Source organism: Eucalyptus grandis, chromosome 6, assembly GCF_016545825.1.
Source record: "Eucalyptus grandis isolate ANBG69807.140 chromosome 6, ASM1654582v1, whole genome shotgun sequence".
NCBI lineage: Eukaryota > Viridiplantae > Streptophyta > Magnoliopsida > Myrtales > Myrtaceae > Eucalyptus > Eucalyptus grandis.
The window spans coordinates 31,925,700-31,950,984 of record NC_052617.1 but is presented as its reverse complement, the minus strand read 5'-3'; the positions used below and the strand labels follow the sequence as shown (position 1 = coordinate 31,950,984).

Genomic DNA, 25,285 nt, shown 5'->3' with positions numbered 1-25,285 from the left:
GTACAAGTCTGAACGGTGTCTAGTGGGGAGCAGAAGAAACTACTGGAAGAGATATGGGAAATTAGATCCATCAAATGTCGCGAAAGTGAAAGCCCTCTACCACAAGTTCAATCTTCAGGGCATCTTCACGGAGTATGAGAGCATAAGTAATGAGAAGCTGACGACCTCCATTGAAGCACATCCAAGCGAAGCAGTGCAAGCAATGCTCAAGTCTTTCTTGGATGAAATCTACAAGAGGCAGAAATAGAGAATCCAACGTCGCAACAAAATCACACTTTACAATGTCATGTTAAAAGCTCTAATTCTACATCTAAACCTAATGTATATAATGTTTGTGTATATATTGCTTCTATTTTGATCTATAGATTGAATTTTTAAATTGACAGAACAAATTTCTATGTTGAAGTTATGAAAATAAAATTTAAGTACTCTGGCTCTTCAATTTGAAATCTCTAATTCAACATCTAAGTTATAAAAAAAAGTATATCATAAGAAGGTTTATTACATGACTGCATATATTTCAAAACTAAGTTATGAAGTGTATAATAAGGTATAACTAATTTTATAATAAGCTATGAGTTTCTTGATTGAAATTTGTATGAATACACATTGCAACAATATTTTGTCACATTTCACAAGTAAGTGAAAATTTGTGTCGAGGCAGATGTCAAATGATTAGCAAAATGAAAAGAAATCATTTTCATTAAAAAAAATTGAAATATGGGGAATCAGAAGATAAACTTACTTCTAAATCTCTTCAAATAGAGAGGAGCGAATGAAGAAGAGACATAAAACCATTTTACTTCCGAGAAAGATTTAACAAATAAACTTGCTCGTCTTTCACAAACCAAATTATTTGGCTATGCTCAAGGTGCAATCCGATGCACTAAGGGTTTCCACAAGATCTATAAAATTGATACTAATATAAAAAATATTAAAGTGAAATCAAGGACTATAAAAATTTATGTATACTTTGATGTGTATATTAATGAAGTATACATTAGCTTTTTCATAGCCTTCATTAGATAATTATTCTAAGATAATATCTCAATAAACATATGCACAATTAAAAGAAAATATATATGCAATATACGTGCAATGTACGTTCATTCTCGTGAGATACGAATAATCAATAAAAATATCATAATTATCTCTACTATAAGAGATTATGCTATTGAAAGTTCTAAATAACTCTAACGTCCCCTTAAAATCAAAGATGCGCATAGAAGTCAACTTGAGTTTATGTACAAGTCTGAACAGTATCTAGCTGGGAGCGGAAGAAACTATTGGAGGAGAACTATGGGAAACCAGACCCATCAAATGTCGTGAAAGTGAAATTCCTCTACCACGAGATCAATCTTCAGGGCGTCTTGACGGAGCATCAGAGCAAAAGTTATGAGAAGCTAACGACCTCCACTGAAGCACGTCCGAGCAAAGCAGTGCAAGTAATGCTCATCTTTCTTGGATAAAACCACAAGAGGCAGAAATAGAGAATCCACGTTGCAACAAAATTTCACATTAACAAGTTAAATTAAAAGCTCTAGTTCTACATCTAATTCTTTTGTATGTATTGTTTGTGTATATATCGTTTCCACTTTGATCTATAGAGTGAATTTTTAAATCGATAGAGCAAATTAACGCATTTAAGTTATGAAAATAAAATTCCAATACTCTGGCTCTTTAACTTGAAATCTCTAATTCAACATTTGAGTCGTGAAACTATATTGTTAGAGGAAAATCTTCAAGAAATCGCCTCTAAATCTCTTTATATAGAGAGGAGCACATGGAGAAGAAAAGTCAAACCATTTTCCTTTCAAGATATTTACACAAATAATGTGCTCACCTTTTACGCACCAAGTTATTTGGCTATGGGGTGTTCTAGGTGGACTTGGTGCCACGTGCATTGATGTAATTAGGGACACTCGGACCTCAAGAGTGTCAAAAGTTAGCACAAAGGGATACTTAAGTGCAAAAAGTTAAGAAAGTGTCAAAATCGGAGCAAAATAAATCACTTAAGTGCCAATCCGGCCAAAATGCTGACGTGCGTAAGTGCAAAACGGCGTCGTTTTGCATGCTGATGTGGCTAAATAGTGTCAAAACAACGTTGTTTTGGTTGTGACGTGGTAAATAATTAACATAATAATTAATTAAATTAAATTTAAAACTAAATTTATTTAAAATATTTAAAAATAAAATATGAATATTTAAAAAAATTTAAAAATTTTTAAAAAAGGGAGGGAGGTGGTTGAGGGCTGAGCCCTTCTTGCCGCCGTCGTCGAGAAGGGCCGGCGATGGAGGGGAGGGTCGGTTGGGGTAGGCGAGCTCTAGCTAGGGCTCGTGACCCCGGCCGCCGATGGCAAGGGCCCGCGAGCCCTCGCCCGATCGGGGGCGAGGGTCACGGCCCTTGGCTAGATAGGGTGAGGGCCACGACCCCTGCCGGATTTGGGCGAGGGCACGTGGGCCCTCGCCGCCGGTTGGTTGGGGTCGCGAGCCCTGGCTAGGGCTTAGCAGCCCCCGGCAGACCCTCCCCCACCTTCCGGTGACAGCGGGGAGGTGGCGGCGGTGGCGGCGGTGAGGGTTGAGCCCTCGGTCGTTGGCTGCCTTCCTCCTCCTTCTCCTCCACCTTTTTTAAAAAATAATAAAATAATAATAATAATAATAATAATAATAATAATAATAATAATAATAATAATAATAATAATAATAATAATAATAATAATAATAACTATTATTTTGTTTTAATTTTAAATTAATTAATTTTTATATTAAACTTCAAATTATACCAAAATGACGTCGTTTTGGTGTGTGTTTGGCTGAGTCAGCTTGCCGGCGAGCCACGTAAGCAAGAAAATTAATAAAAAAATGCCATGTGAGATTTCCGGCAAGGTTTGCCGGATGTGGCACTCAAGTGGTCCATTTTTAATGACAAGTGTCACTTAAGTGGCACTTTCGTAAGTTTTGGCATTAAGTGTCCTTTTGTGCTAACTTTTGACACTTAAAGCATTTTTTTACCAATTTTTTGGGGGCAATTTTTTGGGTGATTTACACTATTGTCATGGCTGTCTGTATAACACTCAAAAGTTGATCATTCTCCAAGAGATTCAAGGGACCTCTACCCTCTAGACCTTTCTCATGCATAGGGTATTTAGGTTTCCATGAAGGCAATGGTTGTTGAGTGGTTCACTATTGACTCTAATAGTCGGCTGGTTAACATTAATTTATTTGAAGTAATTTGAGTTGTAATTATATTCCATTGATCAATTATTTATTTTGCTACCTCAGTGAGATTGAAGCTTATGATTTTTTTTTTTCAAAATTGAAGCTTCCTCGAGTATAAATAATTAAATTTGTTTGTGATTTATAAGAAAAATTAACTATTGACATCTTTGTTCGATTTTTCTTTCACTATATCCCTCACTTGGAAAAATTCAAAATGAAACTTTTCAATATTTAATTAAATTTAAGATTTTTTTTTCTCGGTCAATTAGATCCTTTACGTGTAGCTTTTTGATTTTTTATGTTCCACGAGGATTGTTAACACTATGATTGGGGTGAATTGGCGATCGATAGTGGCTGTGGTGATGCTAGTGAGAAGGAGGCTCGCTTGATGTGCTCGCCTTGGCCTCCTCCTTCTTCTCCCAAATGGTGTCGATATGTTCAAATGTCGCCAACACTTCATCCATCGAGAGCCTTACTTTAGGATCGCCCTCCTCAGGATATATACAATTGCCATGAAGAACCAATTCTATCCAGGCTTTACTACATATATACCTTCCGATTTTAATTTGACAGAGATGGGTAGGATTATTCAACTTATGCTTCATATTTTTGTGGAACCTTTTTTCTTTTTGATAGGAAAAAAAACTAATTTGTTTGTTACCCAAGTTTGTCAGATGGAGTTAGAATCGTCAAATGTATCACCCGCCCCAAGAGTTATTCTAGAACAATCAAGAAATCCCTAGGACTCAGGGATACTAGTTGATTGTCGCTTGCTCTAAGGATGGGTCACGGCCGTTGTTTAGAACCCTCTTGGGTCGTGCCATGCTTCGGGCCGTGACACTGTGATTAACAATACATTAATATGTACACTTAATTTATGGATTACATGAAGCACAAAACCAAAAATGTGGCAGAGATGAATCATCTTCCACCATATCCATTTCCTGTCATGTTGTTGTTTAATTGACTTAATTTAGTAGCATAAGTGGAGACCGGTAAATTCTTGCCACCTTCTTTGTTTTTGCTCAACTCAAGAACTTGCAAAATCCTCACTTCTGATGGAATTGCTCGCTCAAGTTGAAATGAATTCGTGATCAATAAGTTGAAAAAAGGAATTAAGAGTCACCCCTTAATAGTCGCCTCTGTTTCAAATTAACGTTTTGTTTTAAACTACATTTTCCACATCAAATAGCAGTTTTTGAAACTATTAAAGCCCCGTACAACAACACTCGACATTATACACCAATAAACTATTCCATTGTATTTCACTTGTGAATGAGATGATACAATAAGGGGAGGAGACTCTTATATATACAAATATATGACAAATTGTATCCGTAAATCTTTCATTAATCTGACGGTGGAGATCGTATCTCTTCAACTACCATCTACCTGCGTGGTCACAATTTTACCACCTAATAAGAATGATAGATATGGAAAGATTTACAATTGGAGGGGAATTGTAGACATACTTGTTGTAATATTTGGACATTTAGCTTCATTTTTTTCAACATTAACTTAGTTTGTGTCTTGCATTTGTTAAGATGTTTGGTGTTTAGGGTTCCCTTTATGAATGAGTGGCGGGTTTCTAGTTAAGTAGCCAAGTGAGGCTAGGATTTCGTATGGAATGGTAGTAGTAATTGTAGATGGTCATCTAAGATCAAGTTATAACTGCCAGTTCCTGGTGTTACTGCCATATTTTCTATCACTGTTACAGACAATACGTGGAAAATAGGATTTGTCGATTAGTAACCTCAAATGAGGAATTTGCCAAAGCTGGAGTGATGCTGATGTGGAGGCAGGCTCAGCAACTAGAATGTATGCCTCAAGTGATTCAGGTTTCCTCAGACAAAAGCGACACGGCAGATGGATTTGCCTGTAAGAAGTTAACTTTCTTCTTATTGTTGTTTTTCTCTATTATATCTCTTAATGACCGTTTTTTTCTCATTTTGTCAGTCGAACGGCTTGCAGAAAGAGATAATGAGAAAGTCCTCGCTATCATCTACAAAAGGCGGAGATTTTTTTGCGGCAATTTATCGGGTGATTTACACTATTGTCATCGTTGTCTGTATAACACTCGGAAGTTGATTACTCTTTAGATTCGAGAGACCTCTACCCTCTTGACGTTTCTCATGTGTAGGGTATTTAGGTTTCCCATGAAGGGAACAATTGTTGAGTGGTTTACTGAAATGTTGACTCTAATAGTTGGCTGGTTAGCATTAAGTAATTTGAAGTAATTTGAGTTGTAGTTACGTTCCATTGATCAATTGTTTATTTTGCTATCTCAGTGAGATCGAAGCTTACGATTTTTTTTTTAAAATTGAGGCTTCCTCGAGATAAATAACTAAATTTCTTTGTGATTTATGAAAAAAATTAACTATTAACATCTTCGCTCGATTTTTATTCCACCACATCCCTCACTTGGAAAAATTTAAAATGAAACCTTTCAATATTTAATTAGATTTAAGGTTTTTTTCTAGGTCAATTAAATCATTCACGTGTAGCTTTTTGATTTTTTAGGCTTCCTCGAAAATAAAAAACTAAATTTCCTTGTGATTTATGAGGAAAATTAACTATTGATATCTTCGCTCGATTTTTCTTCCACCATATCCCTTCACTTGGAAAAATTCAAAACGAAACTTTTCAATATTTAATTAGATTTAAGGTTTTTTTTCTCGGTCAATTAAATCCTTCACATGTAGTTTTTTGATTTATTTTTTTATGTTCCATAGGACCGTCAGCAATGCGATTGGGGTGAATTGGCGATCAATGGTGGCTGTGGGGATGCTGGTGAGAAGGAGGCCCGCTTGACGCTAGTGAAGAGTGTCATCGTACAAGTACTAACGTGAGTACTTCTATGCACCACATAGATGTATTACATATTACATGGAAAAAGGAAAGTCATCCCTCCTCTACTATACTGGCGCTAGCAGATACAAGCCTCAGTTACAGACATTTCAAGCTCTTGAATAGTGAGTTTCTAACTTCCTTATTTGTTAGAATGATGGGTTTCTGGTTGATTAGCTAAGTGATTCTCAATTCGTTATGGCATTTATGCACAACATAAAAGCATTGCATATTACAGGGAAGAAGGCAAGTCATCCCTCTTCTCCTATACGAGTGCCGACAAATCCCTTATTTCAAAGCCCAATTTATAGACACTTCAAGCTCTTGAAGGGTGAGTTTCTAGCTTCTTTTGCTGTTAGAATGATAGGTTTTTGGTTGATTAGTTAAATGATTTTCAATTCGTTATGGCAGTCATACATCGCATAGAAGCATTGCATATAACATGTAAGAAATGGAGTGGCCCTATGCGGTCAAAATTTTACCACACGAGTAAACATGTGAAAGTTTTTAATCGAAGGGGAATTGCGGAAACACTTGCTATAATGTTTGGACGGTTAGTTTCATTTTTTCTAATATTCACGTTAACTCATTTTATGTCTTGCGTTTGTTAAGATATTTAGTATTTACAGCCACATTTTCTGTCACAATTACAGCCGAGACGCGGCAAGCATGATTTATCAAGTAATAACCTCACAGGAGCATTGTGCTCGAGCTGAAGTGATGCTAATGTATAGGTAGGCTGATCAACTAACCCGTATGCCTCGAGTGAGATTGATTATCCCAGACGATCGTCAAGTAGTGAAATGATTTGCCTGTAAGAAGTTGACTTTCTTCTTATTGTTATTTTTATTTATTATATCTCTTTAAACAAACTAATATGTAGATTTGTGATATAATAGAAATTGCATACTTGATAGATAAGTCCATCTCTATTGGATTTGACTAGAAGAGAGAGGTTAGAGATTCACTTAATTTTCTTGATTTTCGATTTAGGACAAAGCCACGAAAACATAAGAGAAGTTAAAAAATTAAAACCACACTCCAATGCCATGAAACTGAAACTTCAAATCCTCCATTCTTTTATTCAGCCAAATTTTGTTCCAACCAATTTATGTTTATTTATTAATTATTTGTTTTTCCTGATTTATAAATTATGTAATGGCTCTTCTGCATTTTTATCCAATTTGGGAATTAGCAAGGCCATGAATGATTGATATTTCTGGTTTTTGGCTTAACTTCCTGAACGTTTTTTTTCTTATTTTGTCAGTTCAACAGCTCGCAGAAAGAGAAAATCAAAAAGCCCTCGCTATTATCCGTAAAAGGGGGAGATTTTTTTGCGGGGATATATATGGTGATTCATCCTATTGCAATTGCTATCTGTATAACCCTCAGCAGTTGATCACTCTGGCAGAGATATGACAGACCTCTAGGCTCTGGACATTTTTAATGCCTAGGTTATACGGCCTTCCTATGAAGGTAAGTGGTGTTGATGGGTTCACTAAAGTGTTGACTCCAATAATTGGCTGATTAGCATTAAGTAATTTGAATTGTAGTTACGTTCTATTGATCAATTGTTTATTTTGCTATCTTAGTGAGGTCGAAGCTTACGATTTTTTTTTTTTAAATTGAGGCTTCCTCAAGAATACATAATGAAATTTCTTTGTGGTTTATGAGAAAAATTAAGTATTGATATATTCGCTCGATTTTTCTTCCACCATATTTTTCACTTGGACAACTTCAAAAGGAATCTTTTCAATATTTAATTACATTTAAGGTTTTTTTCTTGGTCAATTAAATTCTTCACGTGTAGCTTTTTGATTTTTTAGGCTTCATCGAGCATAAATATCTAAATTTATTTGTGATTTATAAGAAAAATTAACTATTAACATCTATGCTCGATTTTTCATTAACCATATCCCTTACTTGGAAAAATTCAAAATGAAAGTTTTCAATATTTAATTAGATTTAAGGTTTTTTTTTTGGGTCAATTAAATCCCTTACGCGTAGGTTTTTGATTTTTTATGCTTCCTCGAGAATAAATAACTAAATTTCTTTGTAATTTATGAGGAAAATTAACTATTGACATCTTCGCTCGATTTTTCTTCGACCATATCCCTTACTTGGAAAAATTCAAAACGAAACTTTTCAATATTTAATTAGATTTAAAGTTTTTTATCGGTCAATTAAATACTTCACGTGTAGCTTTTTGATTTTTTTTATGTTCCATAGGACCGTTAGCACCGAGATTGGGGTGAATTGGCGATCGATGGTGGCTGTGGTGATGCTGGTGAAAAGGAAGCCCGCTCAATATTGGAGTGAAGACTATCCTGTACAAATACTAACGTGAGTACTTCTATGCACCACATAGAAGCATTACATATTATAAAGAATGAGGCAAGTCCTTTCTCTTCGTCTATACTGGCACCAACAGATCCCTTATTACAAAGTCACTTCAAGCTCTTGAAGGTTGAGTTTCTAGCTTCCTTTTTTTGTTAGAATGATGGGTTTCTGGTTGATTATCTGAGCGATTCTCAATTCGTTATGGCGGTTATGCACCACATAGAAGTATTGCATATTACACGGAAGAAGGCAAGTCCTCCCTCCTCTCTTATATTGGTACCAACAGAACCAATCACTATTTACAGACACTTCAAGTTCTTGAAGGTGAGTTTCTAGCTTTTTTCTGTTAGAATGATGGGATTCTGGTTGATTAGCTAGGTGATTCTTAATTTGTTAAGGTAGTTATGCACCACATAAAAACATTGCATATTACAGGGAAGAAGGTAAATCCTCTCTCCTCTTGTGCCAGTAGATTCCTTATTTCAAAACCCTATTTATAGACACTTCAAGTTTTTGAAGGGTGAATTTCTAGCTTCCTTTGCTGTTAGAATGATGGGTTTCTTGTTGATTAGCCAAGTGATTCTCAATTCGTTATGGCAGTCATGCATCACATAGAAGCATTGTATATTACGTGAAGGGAGTAGCCTTATGCGGTCGAAATTTTACCACCAGACGGGACGAGTAGATATTGAAAGATTTTCAATCAAAGGGAAATTGTGGAAACACTTGCTGTAATGTTTGGACGGTTAGTTCCATTTTTCCCATATTCACGTTAACTCAATCTGTGTCTTACGTTTGTTAAGATATTTAGTGTTTACTGTGACATTTTCTGTCACTATTACAGCCAAGACGCAACAAACATGATTTATAAAGTAATAACCTCATAGGAGCATTGTGCCCAAGCTGAAGTGATGTTGACGCATAGGCAGACTGATCAACTAAGCCGTATGCCTCGAGTGAGATTGATTATCCCAGACGATCGCCAAGTAGTGAAAGGATTTGCTCGTAAGAAGTTGACTTTCTACTTATTGTTACTTTTATCTATTATATCTCTTTAAAAAAACTAATATGTAGACTTGTGATATAATAGAAACTGCATACTTGATAAATAAGTTTATTTCTATTGAATTTGATTAGAAGAGAGAGGTAGGAGATTCACTTAATTTTCTTGATGTACCATATTGGCTTCGATTTAGGACAAAGCCACGAAAACATAAGAGAAGCTAAAAAATTAAAACCACACTCTAATGCCATGAAACTGAAACTTCAAATCCTCCATTCTTTTATTCAGCCAAATTTTGTCTCAATCGATTTATGTTTGTCTATCAATTATTTGTTTTTCCTGATTTATAAATTATGTAATGACCGTTCTGCATTTTTATCCAATTTGGGAAGTAGCAATGTTATGAATGATGGACTTTACAAAAAAAAAAAAAAAAAAAGGGTCATGAATGATGGATATTTCTGGTTTTTGGCTTAACTTTCTGAACGTTTTTTTTCTCATTTTGTCAGTCCAATAGCTTGCACAAAGATAAAATCAGAAAGCCCTCACTATTATCTGCAAAAGGAGGAGATTTTTTTGCGCGGATATATCGGGTGATTCACCTTATTGTAATTGCTGTCTGTATAATACTCAGCATTTGATTACTCTGCCAGAGATACGACAGATCTCTAGGCTCTAGATGTTTTTAATACCATATGGCTTTTCTATGAAAGCAAGAGGTGTTGATGGGTTCATTAAAGTGTTGGTTCCAATAGTCGGCTGGTTAGCATTAAGTAATTTGAGTTGTAGTTACGTTCCATTGATCAATTGTTTATTTTGCTACCTCAGTGAGGTCGAAGCTTACGATTTTTTTTTTTTTAAAATTGAGGCTTCATCGAGAATAAATAACTAAATTTCTTTGTGATTGATGAGAAAAATTAAGTATTGACATATTCGCTCGATTTTTCTTTCACCATATCCCTCATTTGGAAAAATTCAAAATAAAACTTTTCAATATTTAATTAGATTTAAGGTTTTTTTTTGTCAATTAAATCCTTCGCGTGTAGCTTTTTGATTATTTAGGCTTCCTCGAAAATAAATAACTAAATTTCTTTGTGATTTATGAGAAAAATTAACTATTGACATCTTCGCTCGATTTTTCTTCCACTATCTCCCTCACTTGGAAAAATTCAAAATGAATTTTTTCAATATTTAAATAGATTTAAGGTTTTTTTCTCGGTCAATTAAATCATTCACGTGTAGCTTTTTGATTTTTAGGCTTCATCGAGAATAAATAACTAAATTTCTTTGTGATTTATGAGAAAAATTAACTATTGACATCTTTGCTCGATTTTTCTTCCACCATATCTCTAACTTGGAAAACTTCAAAAGGAAACTTTTCAATATTTAATTAGATTTTAGGTTTTTATCTCGGTCAATTAAATTCTTCACGTGTAGCTTTTTGATTTTTTTAGGCTTCCTTGAGAATAAATATCAAAATTTCTTTGTGATTTGTGAAAAAAATTAACTATTGATATCTATGCTCGATTTTTTTTTCAACCATATCCCTCTTAAATATTTAATTAGATTTAAGGTTTTTTTCTCGGTTAATTAAATCCTTTACGTGTAACTTTCTGATTTTGTTTATGCTTCCTCGAGAATAAATAACTAAATTTCTTTGTGATTTATGAGGAAAATTAACTATTGACATATTCGCTTGATTTTTCTTCAACCATATCCCTCACTTGGAAAAATTCAAAATGAAACTTTTCAATATTTAATTAGATTTAAGGTTTTTTTATTGGTCAATTAAATCCTTTACGTGTAACTTTTTGATTTTTTATGCTTCCTTGATAATAAATAACGAAATTTCTTTGTGATTTATAGAAAAATTAACTATTGACATCTTTGCTCGATTTTTCTTCGACCATATCCCTCACTTGGAAAAATTCAAAACGAAACTTTTCAATGGAAGCATTGTATATTACAAGTAATAAGGCAAGTCCTTTCGCTTTGCCTATACTGGTGCCATTAGATCCTTTATTACAAAGCCACTTCAAGCTCTTGAAGGGTGAGTTTCTAACTTCATTTTATGTTAAAATGATGGATTTCTGGTTGATTATCTGAGTGATTCTCAATTCGTTATGGCAGTTATGCACCACATAGAAGCATTGCATATTACATGGAAGAAGGCAAGTCCTCCCTCCTCTACTATACTAGTGCCAGCAGATCCAATCCCTATTTATAGACACTTCAAGCTCTTGAAGAGTGAGTTTCTAGCTTTTTTCTGTTAGAAGGATAGGTTTCTGATTGATTAGTTAGGTGATTCTCAATTCATTAAGGTAGTTATGCATCACATAGAAACATTGCATATTACAGGGAAGAAGGCAAATCTTCCCTCCTCTCCTATACTGGTGCCAACAGATCCCTTATTTCAAAGTCCTATTTATAGACACTTCAAGCTCTTGAAGGGTGAGTTTCTAGCTTCCTTTATTGTTAGAATGATGGGTTTCTTGTTGATTAGTCAAGTGATTCTCAATTTGTTATGGCAGTCATGTACCCCATATAAGCATTGCATATTATGTGTAAGGAAAGGAGTGGCCCTATGTGGTTAAAATTTTACCACTGGATGAGACGAGTAGATATTAAAAATTTTTTAATTAGAGGGGAATTGTGGAAACACTTATTCTAATGTTTGGATTGTTAGTTCCATTTTTCTCAATATTCACGTTAACTCTTTTTGTTTACTGCCACATTTTCTGTCACTATTATAGTCGACACGCGACCAACAGGATTTATCAAGTAATAACCTCAGAGGAGAATTGTGCCCAAGCTATAGTGATGCTGACGCATAAGCAGGCTGATCAACTAACCTGTATGCCTCGAGTGAAATTGGTTATCCCAGACGATCACCAAGTAGTGAAAGGATTTGCTCGTAAGAAGTTGCGTTTCTTCTTATTGTTATTTTTATCTATTATATCTCTTTAAACAAACTAATAAGAGAGAGGTTGGAGATTCACTTATTAGTTTTTTTGATTTATCATATTGGTTTTGATTTAAGATAAAGCCACGAAAATATAAGAGAAGCTAAAAAATTAAAACCACACTCCAATGTCATGAAACTGAAACTTCAAATTCTTCATTCTTTTATTCAGTCAAATTTTGTCCCAACCGATTTATGTTTGTTTATTAATTATTTGTTTTTCCTGATTTATAAATTATGTAGTGGCCGTTCTGCATTTTTATCCAATTTGGGAAGTAGCAAGGCTACGAATGATGGATATTTCTAGTTTTTGGCTTTAACTTCTTGAACATTTTTTTTCTTATTTTGTCAGTCTAACAGTTTGCAGTCAGAAAGCCATTGCTATTATCCACAAAAGGGAGAAATTTTTTTGCAGGGATATATCGGGTGATTTACCCCATTGCAATCGTTGTCTATATAACACTCAGCAGTTGATCACTCTGGCAGAGATACGACAGACCTCTAGGCTCAGAACATTTTTAATGTCTAGGTTATACGGCCTTCCTGTGAAGGCAAGATGTGTTGATGGGTTCACTAAAGCGTTGACTCCAATAGTTGGCTGTTAGCATTAAGTAATTTGAGTTGTAGTTACATTCCATTGATCAATTATTTATTTAGCTACCTCAGTAAGGTTGAAACTTATGATTTCTTTTTTTAAAATTGAGGCTTTCTCGAGAATACATAACTAAATTTCTTTGTGATTTATGAGAAAAATTAACTATTGACATCTTCGCTCGATTTTCTTCCACCATCTCCCTCACTTGGAAAACTTCAAAATGAATCTTTTCAATATTTAATTAGATTTAAGGTTTTTTCTCGGTCAATTAAATCATTCACGTGTAACTTTTTTTTTATTTTTTAGGCTTTCTCGAGAATAAATAACTAAATTTCTTTGTTATTTATGAGAAAAATTAACTATTGACATCTTCGTTTAATTTTTCTTCCACCATATCCTCATTTGAAAAAATTCAAAATGAAACTTTTGAATATTTAATTAGATTTAAAGTTTTTTTCTTGGTTAATGAAATCCTCCATGTGTAGCTTTTTGATTTTTTAGGCTTTCTCGAAAATAAATAACTAAATTTCTTTGTGATTTATGAGGAAAATTAACTATTGACATCTTCGTTCGATTTTTCTTCCATCATATCTCTCGGAAAAATTCAAAGCGAAATTTTTCAATATTTGATTAGATTTAAGGTTTCTTCACGTGTAGCTTTTTGATTTGTTATGTTCCATAGGACCGTCAACACTGTGATTGGGGTGAATTGGCAATTGATGGTGGCGTTGGTGAGAAGGAGGTCCGCTCGATGCTGGAGTGAAGACTGCCCTCGTACAAGTACTAATGTAAGTACTTCTATGCACTACATAAAAACATTACATATTACAGGGAAGAAGGCAAGTCCTCCCTCCTCTCCTATTTTGGCGCCAACAAATCCCTTATTTTAAAACCCTATTTACAGACACTTCAAACTCTTGAGGGTGAGTTTCTAACTTCATTTTTTGTTAGAATGATGGGTTTATGGTTAATTAGCTTAGTGATTCTCAATTCGTTATGGCGGTTATGCACCACATAGAAGTATTGCATATTACACGAAAGAAGGCAAGTCCTCCCTCCTCTTCTATACTAGCGGAAGCAGATCTAGGCCCTATCTGCAGACACTTCAAGCTCTTGAAGGGTGAGTTTCTAGCTTCCTTTTATGTTAGAATGATAGGTTTCTGATTGATTAGCTGAGTGATTCTTAATTCGTTATGGCAGTTATGTATCGCATAGAAGCATTGCATATTACAAGGAAGAATGCAGGTCCTCCCTCATCTTCTATACTGGTGCCAGCAGATCCCTTATTTCAAAGCTTTATTTACAGACATTTCAAGCTCTTGAAGGGTGAGTTTCTAGTTTCCTTTGCTCTGTTAGAATGATAGGTTTTTGGTTGATTAGCCAAGTGATTCTCAATTCTTTATAACAGTCATGCACCACAAAGAAGCATTGCATATTACGTGTAAGGAAGGGAGTGGCCCTATGTAGTGGAAATTTTACCACTGGATGAGACAAGTAGACATGGAAAGATTTTCAATCGGAGGGGAATTGTGGAAATACTTGCTGTAATGTTTGGACAATTAGTTCCATTTTTGACAATATTCACGTTAACTTATTTTGTGTCTTGTGTTTGTAAAAATGTTTAGTTTTTATTGTCTCATTTTCTATCACTATTATAGTCGATACGCGACAAACAAGATTTATCAAGTAATAACCTCAGAGGAGCATTGTGCTCGAGCTGGAGTGATGCTGACACATAGGTAGGCTGATCAACTAAGCCGTATGCCTTGAGTAAAATTGGTTATCCCAGACGATTGCCAAGTAGTGAAAGGATTTGCTTGTAAAAAATTGACCTTCTTCTTATTGTTACTTTTATCTAGACACCCGGATCTCTGGAGTGCCAAAAGTTATGAAAGTGACACTTAAGTGTCAAAATTGGAGTAAAATAGATCACTTAAGTGTCACCGGTGAGAAAATTCGGTCAAAATGCTAATGTGGCAATTTTCCAACAAGCTGCACACAAAACGACATCGTTTTTGTATAATTCGAATTTTAATATAATAATTAATTAAATTAAAATTTAAAAATCAATCAATCAATTAATTAATTAATTATAAAAAAAAGGGAGGGGGGAAAGAGGAGGAGGGAGGCAGCCGGTGGTTGAGGGCTCAGCCCGGCCGTCGCTTCCGCCATCTCCCCTTCGTCACCGGGGAGGTGGGGAGGGTTGGCTGGGGCCGTCGAGCACCGGTCGAAGGCCGGCGGCGAGGGCTCCGCTCTCGGCCGCCGGTTGCCTTCCTCCTCCTCCGTTTTTTTAAATAAATATAAATATAAATTATCATTATATTGTTTTAAAGTAAATTAAATTAATTTTCATATTATATTAAAATTCAAATTATGCCAAAATGACACTGTTTTGGCTGATTTAAGGGCTTTATTTTGGCCAACTATAGAAACGATGTTGTTTTGGGTGAATTAGAGTTGAGTCAGCTCTCCGGCGAGCCACGTAGGCAAGAAATATTAATATTTAATTGCCATGTATGATTTCCGGCCGGCTTCGCTTGAGGTGGCACTCAAGTGTCCCACTTTTCTTTAAATGTGGCACTTAAGTGTCACTTTCATAACTTTTGGCATTTAAGTGTCCCTTTGTGCCATCTTTTTACACTTTAAGCGATTTTTTGCTTGTAATTAGGGTTATTACAAGATCCATAGCTCTAATACCAATTTAAAAATAAAGTGAAAAGGGAAATATGGAAATTCATGTATACTTTGATGTGTATATTAATCAAGTATATATATTAGCCTATTTATAGACTTTATTAGACAACTATTTTAAGATAATATCTCAATTAAGATATAATGGAGATATATGTGCAATATAAATGGATTCTTGTGAGATATGGATAATCAATAAAAATATCATAATTATCTCTAATATAGGAGACTATCCTCTTGAAAGTGCTAAATAGCTCGAACGTCTCATCAAACTTAAGTTACAAACTCAAGGTACCTTCAAACTCAAGGTACATAGAAGTCAACTTGAGTTTAGTACAAATCTGAACAGTGTCTAGTGGGAGTAGAAGAAATTGTTGGAGTACTAGGGATGAGCATGGTCCGGGTTGGGCCGGTCCATCCCCTAATCCTAGGATCAACCCACACAGTGCTAATCATTAATTTTTGAGATCGATACCGGTCCTATTAAGCTTGGGATTGAAGATCGGACCGACCTAGTGGGTTCAGTTTGATTCCAAGGTCAACTTAGGACTAACCGATAATTTATTTATTTTATTTTTTGTACTCTCTGAAAAGGCAACCGAGGATTAGACAGACCCAATGGGTTGGTCCAATTCCAGTGTCAACCCGAGATCAATCGATAATTTTTTGTTTCATTTTTTGTACTAATTGAAAAGCGAGCGAGGACCAAATCGACTTTATGGTTCAATGACGAGTGAGGTTAGCTAAGAGAGGCGAGTGACAAGTGTTGAGTGGGGTGAGCGTTAAGTGTCAAATAGGGAGCAATAACCTAGGCGAGCATCAAGCGGCGAGCGGCACGAGTGACCCAAAACGAGTGAGATGAGTGTCAAGTGGCGAGCAAAGAAGTTGTTTCTTTCGATTTTGGCAAATTAAAGATTAAGAAGACAAATAAGACGGAAGAGAATGAGTATTAGAGGAGGATGCTGTGAGGAGCTATTTATGCCATTTTGAACACTGTGAGGGCTCATCATAACAACATTTTCCTTCTTTGTAAATTATGACTGTTGACACTGTGAAAGATATTAAAAGATCTAAGTTATTAAAAAATAGTATAAAATTACTTGAATTCCTCACTAAGGAGCTATTTAATATTATTGATGCCGTTTATTTTAGGGCTTTCTCTATATAAAAAAATTATAAATAATATATTGGATATATAATGTATATAGAATTAGGGTTGGTTTGGGTTGGATCGATCCTAAACTCTTAGGATCGATGACCAACCTGTATAGTGCTGGTTAGGAATCTTAGGACCAAGGACTGACCCGGTTTCTCTAGGAACCAGACTAGGACTAGCAGGGTTAGGCCGGTTTACAGTTGGTCCAAGGTTGACCCTAAACGATGCTCACCCTTAAGTAGAACTATTGGAAACCAAATCCATCCAATGTCCCAAAAGTGAAAGCCCTCTACGACGAGATCAATCTTCAGGTTGTCTTCACGCGGTATGAGAGCAAAAGCTATGAAAAGCTGACCACCTCCATTGAAGCACATCGGAGCATAACAGTGTAAGTACAGTCCTTATTGGATAAAATATACAAGAGGCAGATAGAGAATCTGACGTTGTAACAAAATAACACATTTAAAAAGTAGTGTCAAAATCTCTAATTAAGCATCTAATTCTTATGCATTTATTGTGCACGTGTATATCGTTTCCACTTTGATCTATAGACTTTTTATATTGATGAAGCACATTTTTACATTTAAGTTATGAAAACAAAATTTAAATGTTCTGACTTTTTTATTTAGAAATTTCGTAAGAATATGTTTGTTGAGTAGAACTTTAGTCTTTGTAGTTGGGACTTCACTTCGCAAAATAACTTGATTTTCTCAAGATCATTATCAAGATTGCCTCTAAAGTCATCACAAATCTTGTTAGTCGAGAGTCTATGCATGATAATGTTGGCCTTTCTTTACTTGAAGATATTGAAAGACCGTTGTGCTCTCACTTCAAGTTCAAAGTGCAACATAACTTTTGGGAAAAAAGTTGCTTTGCTAACTAGCTTGCTAATCTTGAAATCGATAAGGCCTTGGATATTAGATTTTTTTTTATTACCACCTAGAGAGTTAATTCATGTTTTATTATGTGGTAAAATAGGAATAGTAAATTGATGACGTTAATTTTTGTATTCAGTTTTAACGCTTTTCCATACGAAAAGGAAAAAAAATTACAATTTGATGTCTTATATTATCCATCAATCTAAAGATAAATGATAAGTGCACGAGAAGCGTTAAAACTTATTATAAAAATGCAATTGAATCTTAAAACTTAAAAAATAAAAAAGAGCAATTGAATTTTAGAACTTGTCATGAAAATACAATCATGTCCTTAAATTTGTTACGATAGTGCAATCAAGTTTTAAAATTTTCAAAAAGTGAAATAAACAGTTTGATAAATTTTAGGGGTTGATAACATTTTTTGAAAATTTTAGAACTCAATTGCACTTCGTGATGAGTTTTCAAATTTAATAACACTTTTTGAAAGATTTAGAATTCAATTATATTTTCATGACAAGTTTTAGAACTTCCAATGCACTTTTCCTATAAATAAACTTACATTATGAGATTTAGATTACAAAGAGTAATCTCCAACAATAGATAAAAGATGTGTCCAAGTCGGAAGCCACGACATTCGCAAAGACCCCTTCCTCTAGCAGAAGGTATTTCATGGGACATGTATTTTGTGTGGTAATGACATGTAGTGTAATTAGCTAATCAAAGTTAAACCCATACACATATTGGCGCCACATAAGATAAGATCCATAACACACGGACAATGGTAATTAATCGGTTACACCACGTTATCATTCTCTTGTGGTGTATTGGTGCATGAATTACTTTCTGCATCCTCTAGATGTAACAAAAGAAAGACACCCGAGGCGTCAATGGATGTGTGCGACTTTGCCAGGACGAGGCAATCGAGGAAACTCACCTCTCCATAGGTAGATTAGATACCATTGTCATTGTCCCCCCGCGCGTTGGTGTTTGCTCATTTACTGGACCGCTCAAACCACTTTTGAGTTAAATTCAATTGCTGCACTATGACTCGAATCATATCAAGCGGCAACAGGCGGGACATTTAACGGAGTCGAGATGTGCTTTGCAAACTTAATACAAGTGTGGCCTTTACTTATAATTATGCATCTTTCCAATTATAAGAACAAACACAAGATAAGCTTGAGCTTCATCGATATTTCCTTCTTAATGGAGAGCCAATCTAGAACAGCTGCCATGTGAACACATTCAAGTAAAGCGCAAACTAAAACCGAGTTTTATTAAAGCTCAAATTGATAATTTGACCTTAGATTTCACTATAGTTCCTTTCTATTTAGAGAATTCCCAAATATAAGAAAAGTTAATCATTGCACTCTTTCAACATCATTCCTCGACGAATCTAGTCCATCCTCGTTCCATTTCATTATCCCAAATGTCCTGTTACATATCTTACTTGCTCATTCGACATTCTTACAAGAGGGAGATCTTGAACCGAGATGATCCATAACAATCTAAAAAGAGGGTTATGGATCATCCTTGTGGCATCCGAGTAAAGATCTGGGAGCAATACACCAATCTCGCATTGGTTCCGCACCAGGTGACAAAGACTGTTGCCATGCAATACCAAACTTATGAAAAAAAACCCAGAAAAGGAAAAAACTCAAAGAGCTTTACTCAATTTACTTTTCGCTGTCGAAAAACATTAATCAATTTCAACCGGTTTCACATTTAAGATTTTACCCATGCTTGAGGACTTTCTTTTGGGTAAATTTCGCTGCAGTTTTTCATTAATTTAGATTGAGCAGATCGTTACTTAAGGCGACATAACAGAGAAAAAAAATGGTATAATGGAATCAAACTTCATTCGAAATTGATCGGCATCGACTTATAAGCTTACCTTGTGTTCCTTGGGTTAGCTATGTTCTCGCTTGACCAACTGCCAAGTCACTCAGAGGCCAAGTCACTCCACAGGAATGTAAACACATTGCTTCCACTGAATCAAAATCACAGGACATTCATTGTCAAAAGAGAGAGAATACTTGTCATCAAACCTTTTAAATCAACCCCTACACTTGCTCATTTTCCCGGTAATTCTAGAATCGATCCCAGGTGGGAAAGTAATAAATTAGTTACTGCTGGTAACCAAATCGGTTAAGCTAGAAACTGAGAGAACGGAAAAGAGGCCCGACCATTTCAAGTTTCTCATGTATGTAAACGAAGTTATCAACTGACGAAAACAAGTGCACGAAGTGCAAAAGCACAGTAGGTCACGTTTATCAATACCTGAGCAGACAAATTGCCTGAATTATTGTAAAACTGACATATTATATAGTGAGAACGGCATGCTCTATAAGTATTACATCTCGATAAAGTGCAGCCACATAGTTTTACTTTCCTTCCTATTGGTCCATAACTTCTAACGGAAGCAAAGAACATGTAGAGATCAGGAAAGTGTAATACAAAAGTAAAAAGGCTCTCATATTCTGCATCTACAACAGAGGTCATGTTTTTGCCTAGATATGTACAGTACCTAACCATACATATTTTCCTATACACAAAAAACCACTAACCTAACATCTCAATTACCATGGACCAGTTTGTGTTCTTCTCAAGCATCGCTTCTTAGCTCCCCGTTGCGTATTCATCATCTCTTTGACCTGTTAGAAAGGTAATGAATCAGCATAAGATAATTGTCCTTATCACACTTTAAGAAAATGTCCAGTCAAGAGACTCAAGAAGACTAAGCAGTGACACCCTAATACAATGCATTTACCAGATGATGCTAGTGGTTCAAATTTTTTGCTGAACTTCTAAATGCACGAACAAGAAGAGCTCTTGGCAAGAGAAACATGGAAAGACGGAATCTGACTATAATACGAGAAGTTGATAGCTTTGTATATTCAAGCTTAGGCTATCTGATACAATTAAATTAAGTCGCATCAGGCTGCTAATTACAATGACTCGATGTCAGCTGAGAAGGCTGAGTAGCATGAAAATAATGAGCCCTGGTTTGGAGATCAAGTAAAACTGAATGAGTTATGAAGAAGAAAGTGCGAGCTGTAGATATAGATGCTGCTCATTTCCTCTCAACTTAATCTTTTTTTCCTCAAAGAAGCTTTTGACAGACATGAGGAAGTAAAACTTTCCTAGCATGCTGGTTATATTGGAACCTTTGACCCAAAAACCTACTTTCTCGGCATGATAATGTCCAATTTTCAGTTTCCATGTTTCCTATACAGTTCCATTTCCCATCTTATACGAAAGCAACATACATCTCTTCGATGCAATAATATGTCGAAAGGCACATCACTTACCTGGTTTTTCTGTATTTCCATGATCTCTGCCTGCATCAATCAAAGAAAGAGTAGGTCAGCTACATTCTATTAGGCTAAACCCTTATGCAGAGTACACGGTGTCATCCAGACAAAGCAATACCTGCTTTTTTCGTAATTCTTCATTTTCATCCTTAAGCTTTGCTACCTCGGCTTCAAGTTCCATTGTATAAGCCTGATAATACCATTTCAAAGAATAAGACAGATGAAAGAAAGAACAGTGAATGCATCTCAAGTAAGAAGAAATATTAGTCCGAATAAATTGGCTAATATCAAAGACTCCCCAGCCCCCTTTATTATTACAAGTAAATGCAACATTTGTGAAAGGCCACATCTTTTTTTGATCCCATGTTTGGTTTCTCTGATATGACTCTAATTCTGCAATTTCTAGCAGTGTTCAATCACCCCATTTTTCATTACTTGTGAGGTCAGATTGTAATTCACATATCACATCTAATGGCCATTTCGGCTAAAGGAAATAGATCAAGCTCATTCGTCTTTCACCTGCTTGCGAGCACGCGATCTTGCAGCCGACTCTCGGTTCTTTATCATCCTTCTCTGCCTTCTCTCCACAACTTTCTCCACAGCACTGTTGCACTTTCTTCTCACACTGCCATTAAACACATATGGTACGGGTGATACCGAGGAGGTATCCCCGTTACTTCTTCCCATTCCATCGGATGAGACCGGATTAGCAGGTGATCCAGTTGGCATGCCTGCAGGTCCAGCTCCTAAACCGACCATCCCCATTCCTCCTCCATGCAAAGCGCCTCCCTGAATCAAGTTGTTAGTCATCACTTGATCCGGAATTGCCATCAGTCCGCCCCTAAATCCATGACCGTTGAGTTGAGTATTGTTAGGTGAAGGGATCTGCTGCGAGAATGGCAAAATGGGCTGCTTTGGGAGGATCTGTGGCTGATGCGCCTGTGGCTGTGGTTGTGTTAACTGCTGCTGGTTTGATCTGATTCCATTCGCATTCGCATTCACCGGCATGTTCAGAGGGTGCATGGAATTCAGATTACCGCCCTCCAAGTTCCTCATCCCCATCAAATTCTCAGCTTTTCCCGGCTGTGGGAATCCGAATTCTAATCCGGCATTATTCCCAGCCCGTGGCAATTCACCGAACAGTCCTCCACCATTTGGCTTTCCAGAGTATTGGGCGTCTTCTCTAACGACGCCGGCCCTGAACAAAAACTCCTCCAATGTCATTTCGCCCAGAGTTTGCTGCCGCTGTGGCACAACCGGTCCTCCAGTCACAAGGCCACCATCCTTCCCAACTGAATCTTCCTTTGAAATGTTCTTCCAGACCTCGTCAACGGTCTTTTGGCTCAGCGTCCGGGGAAGCGTCAGCGAGCCCTGCCGCTGCAAATGACCACCAGGTACTCCAATTCCGTCCTGTCCGCCGCCACCACCAGCGCCACTAGCAGATGCCATAGATTGGTTCTCCTCTGCAGACCAAATGTTCTTTATGAGCTCATCCATGTTCATGGACCCAAAGTCCTTGCCTATAGAGTTCTGGAACTCCTCAAAGGTCAGCGTGTACACCGACGGTTGCCGGGTTAACAGCGTGTTGCCAGGAGGCCTGTTATTCGTCGGCGTCGGATCGGTGCTGAAGTTCTTGAAGTTGATGTTACTCCCCATTCCGTCGAGGAATCCGAATCGAACAGTGCCGACAGGAAACCTGGTCCAAGCCGAGCAATCAGTTGGTCAATGAGAAGCAAAAGAATATAATCTCAACAGCCGAAACCCAGCACACGAGCTCAACAGTGATTCGATTTGCCCGCGACCTTTCTTTCGCGGGGTTAATCAAAACAAACAATTCAAGAAAGAAAGGCGTAAGGCGTCTCCTTAGAAAGAGGAAAGAAACTGATCCCCAGTTCAACACCACCTCAAATGACACGAAAAATCAGAGCCAAGAGAGCCGTCGCGGATTGATCTGAATTGAGATCGACATTGCGGCTTCCCAAAATCAAGCGTCAGCAGATGACCGGAGGAGCCCGTCACTCCCAAGAAGCTCAAAGCAACCTCAAAAAAAAAAAAAAATCTTACCCGAAAAAAGTCGACACGAGGAGCTGACGATCGAATTGGAGGATCAAGAAAGGAACCCGACGGTCAAACTCACTCCTTCAGCAGCGAAAAGCGAGAGCACCCAGAAAAACCAGACAAGAAACGGGGAGAGGGAGAGTTTAAGGAAGGGAAGCAAAGAAAAAGAAGCCCAGAGAAGTAGCGAGAGACGGCAATTCAGACAGAGCAGAGGGCTGCCCCTTTTTTACCTTGTCCTCTGCCTGCTCGTTTCTCAACGAATTTTCAAAATAATCGAATGCCCCAAATATAGAAAAAGGAGAAAGTCTCTCTCTCTCTCTCTCTCTCTCTCTGCGCGTGTGTAGTTGATTCTTCTCCTTCTTGCTCGCGCCGGTAGGGGCGCCCGGGAGAGACGCCAAGTGTCGCACTCTCTCTGTCCCTCTTTCTCTGTCCCTTCTTTCGCTTTCAATACATGAAAACGCGAACTTTTTTTACTTAAATTCTTTTCTTTTTCTTCCTTCTAAAGGCTTTTTCGTAAAAAGGTAAATGTATTATTAAAAGAAATAGTTGAGCGACCCTGTTGTGAGAATAATAATCCGTTTCGGATTACAAAAAATTAAATTGCTTGGAGGTCTAATTTTTCAAAAATTTGTGGGTTCTTATAGTCTCATTAATTTCTTAGACCAGAATAGTATATGTATTTTCTATATTTAATATAAATCGCGCAATTAGTCATTTATAAATTATTTTATAATGCTGAGTGGGCCAGCTGGCCGGGGGCGGCGTGGACCAATGACCGCGAGTTTGGAGGGTCGTGATGTGAGCGGCCGGCCAATGTGAGCGAGCTAAGTGGGAGGATCGCGGCCGCCCACGTTTTTCCCGTTGGACGGTCGGATGGGCGCCACATGGGTGGGACTTAATGGCGACGGACAGCGACAGGACCCCCCCTCTAATGAGTGAGTTAAAAGCGAGTATCTCGGTGTACTTCTGTCTTACTTAAATTAATCATTAAATATTAAGGCTGCCAATCACTTTACCAGTATCTTCCCAGAAAAAAGAAAATTTGGAAAAAAAAAAAACAGTATATATTTATAATGATTAATTGAATAGTTGCCCGTGCTACTCTTTTAAAGAACCTAAATTTTTTTCAATAAAATAATTTACCGAATCCGATGCCGTTCAACTGATTCTAGCTCAAAAGAGCAAATCAATGTGATCATAAAATGTAACCAATGAAAAGAAACGAATCGATCTAAAAAATTTTCTCTCGATAGTGACTGAAATCGATGCTCTAATAAATTTGATATTATTTATTTTGGTTGCCAAAATATCTGGATAGGTAGAGTAAGATGAATCTTATTAATTATACGACAGTACAATTATTATTTTAAAATAAAAACGTTCTAAAAAGACTATTAAATTGTGCTATCATCCTTTCGTTACGAATAAAGTCTCACCTCATTGGTACGTCTTATTAACAAGCTTCCACGAATATGGGACTACCTTAAGAAGTTATATGAATTAAGTAATGTAACAATTGATAGCACTATATTCTCAACTAGATTTTCTTGCCATCATTTTTAGCAAGATATTGAATTTACCTTTTTCTTCGGAACACCTATTAAGAACCTATGGCATCGTTTAGTAAAAAGGCAGGATGTTTCCATGCATGTAACAATTATATAGAGTCGACATTTTCCGAATTTAGGACATAATTATAAAGGGAAAAAATAGGGCCTACTTATCTCATCGACTTGTACAAAAATTGCAAAAGCGACCTTATCTCCACTAGGGCCATGTCCTTCCTATCCGTGAGTAGAAATAATCCATAAAATATGCGTTAAGCTAAAAAGTTATATTCAAAATGGAAATTCTATTCTATTCATTCTGAGGGAAAATAATTGAACCGAAAAAGTCATACCATCTTGAAATCCTCTTGGCATATATTACAAGAAACCCTATAGATTGCATGATATAAATTAATTTTTTATTTTTATTTTTTATGTTCAGGATGCAAACACAAGTTATGCTGTGTGAAAACACATTTATCTCTTAAATTGTGATAATTTTTTGGTTTAATATATAGCTCTGATTAGCCTATAAGATACATTGGAAGTTGTAAGTATGTCCCATTCATAAAAAAATTGTAACTACGTTTTCGCGAAATTCAGAATTTTCATTAAGGTTGGCTACAAAATAAAATTTCTGTGGTATTAAACAACCATAAATAAATCAACTTTTAT

At 36.3% G+C, this 25,285-nt stretch overlaps 1 protein-coding gene across 2 annotated transcripts; it reads right to left on the bottom strand.

Moving 5' to 3' along the window:
* Window positions 1–19,073: 19,073 nt before the first annotated feature.
* LOC104449323 (ABSCISIC ACID-INSENSITIVE 5-like protein 5) lies at window positions 19,074–23,408 on the bottom strand. Of its 2 annotated transcripts, XR_005552192.1 has the most exons (7): window positions 23,070–23,408; window positions 21,525–22,701; window positions 21,124–21,195; window positions 21,003–21,032; window positions 20,259–20,345; window positions 19,586–19,681; window positions 19,074–19,295 (listed from the first exon to the last, which is right to left on the bottom strand). XR_005552192.1 is itself a non-coding variant. In XM_039315551.1 (6 exons), the coding sequence occupies exons 2-5, from the start codon at window positions 22,659–22,661 to the stop codon at window positions 20,271–20,273; spliced, it is 1,314 nt and encodes a 437-aa protein (XP_039171485.1). In that variant the 5' UTR covers window positions 22,662–22,701; window positions 23,070–23,408; the 3' UTR covers window positions 19,074–19,681; window positions 20,259–20,270. The 2 variants fall into 2 exon arrangements, 1 of the variants encoding a protein (XP_039171485.1); XM_039315551.1 differs by having other exon boundaries at window positions 19,074–19,681.
* Window positions 23,409–25,285: the final 1,877 nt, after the last annotated feature.

What these genes read in the sequence shown, in the direction of transcription:
- LOC104449323 (XM_039315551.1), bottom strand. Translation starts at nt 22,661, where the DNA reads ATGGGGAGTAACATCAACTTCAAGAACTTCAGCACCGATCCGACGCCG. An exon ending in GATCGCGTGCTCGCAAGCAG is followed by an intron (nt 21,196 to 21,524) that starts GTGAAAGACGAA and finishes TGGTATTATCAG; the next exon opens with GCTTATACAATGGAACTTGA. An exon ending in AAGAATTACGAAAAAAGCAG is followed by an intron (nt 21,033 to 21,123) that starts GTATTGCTTTGT and finishes TGATTGATGCAG; the next exon opens with GCAGAGATCATGGAAATACA.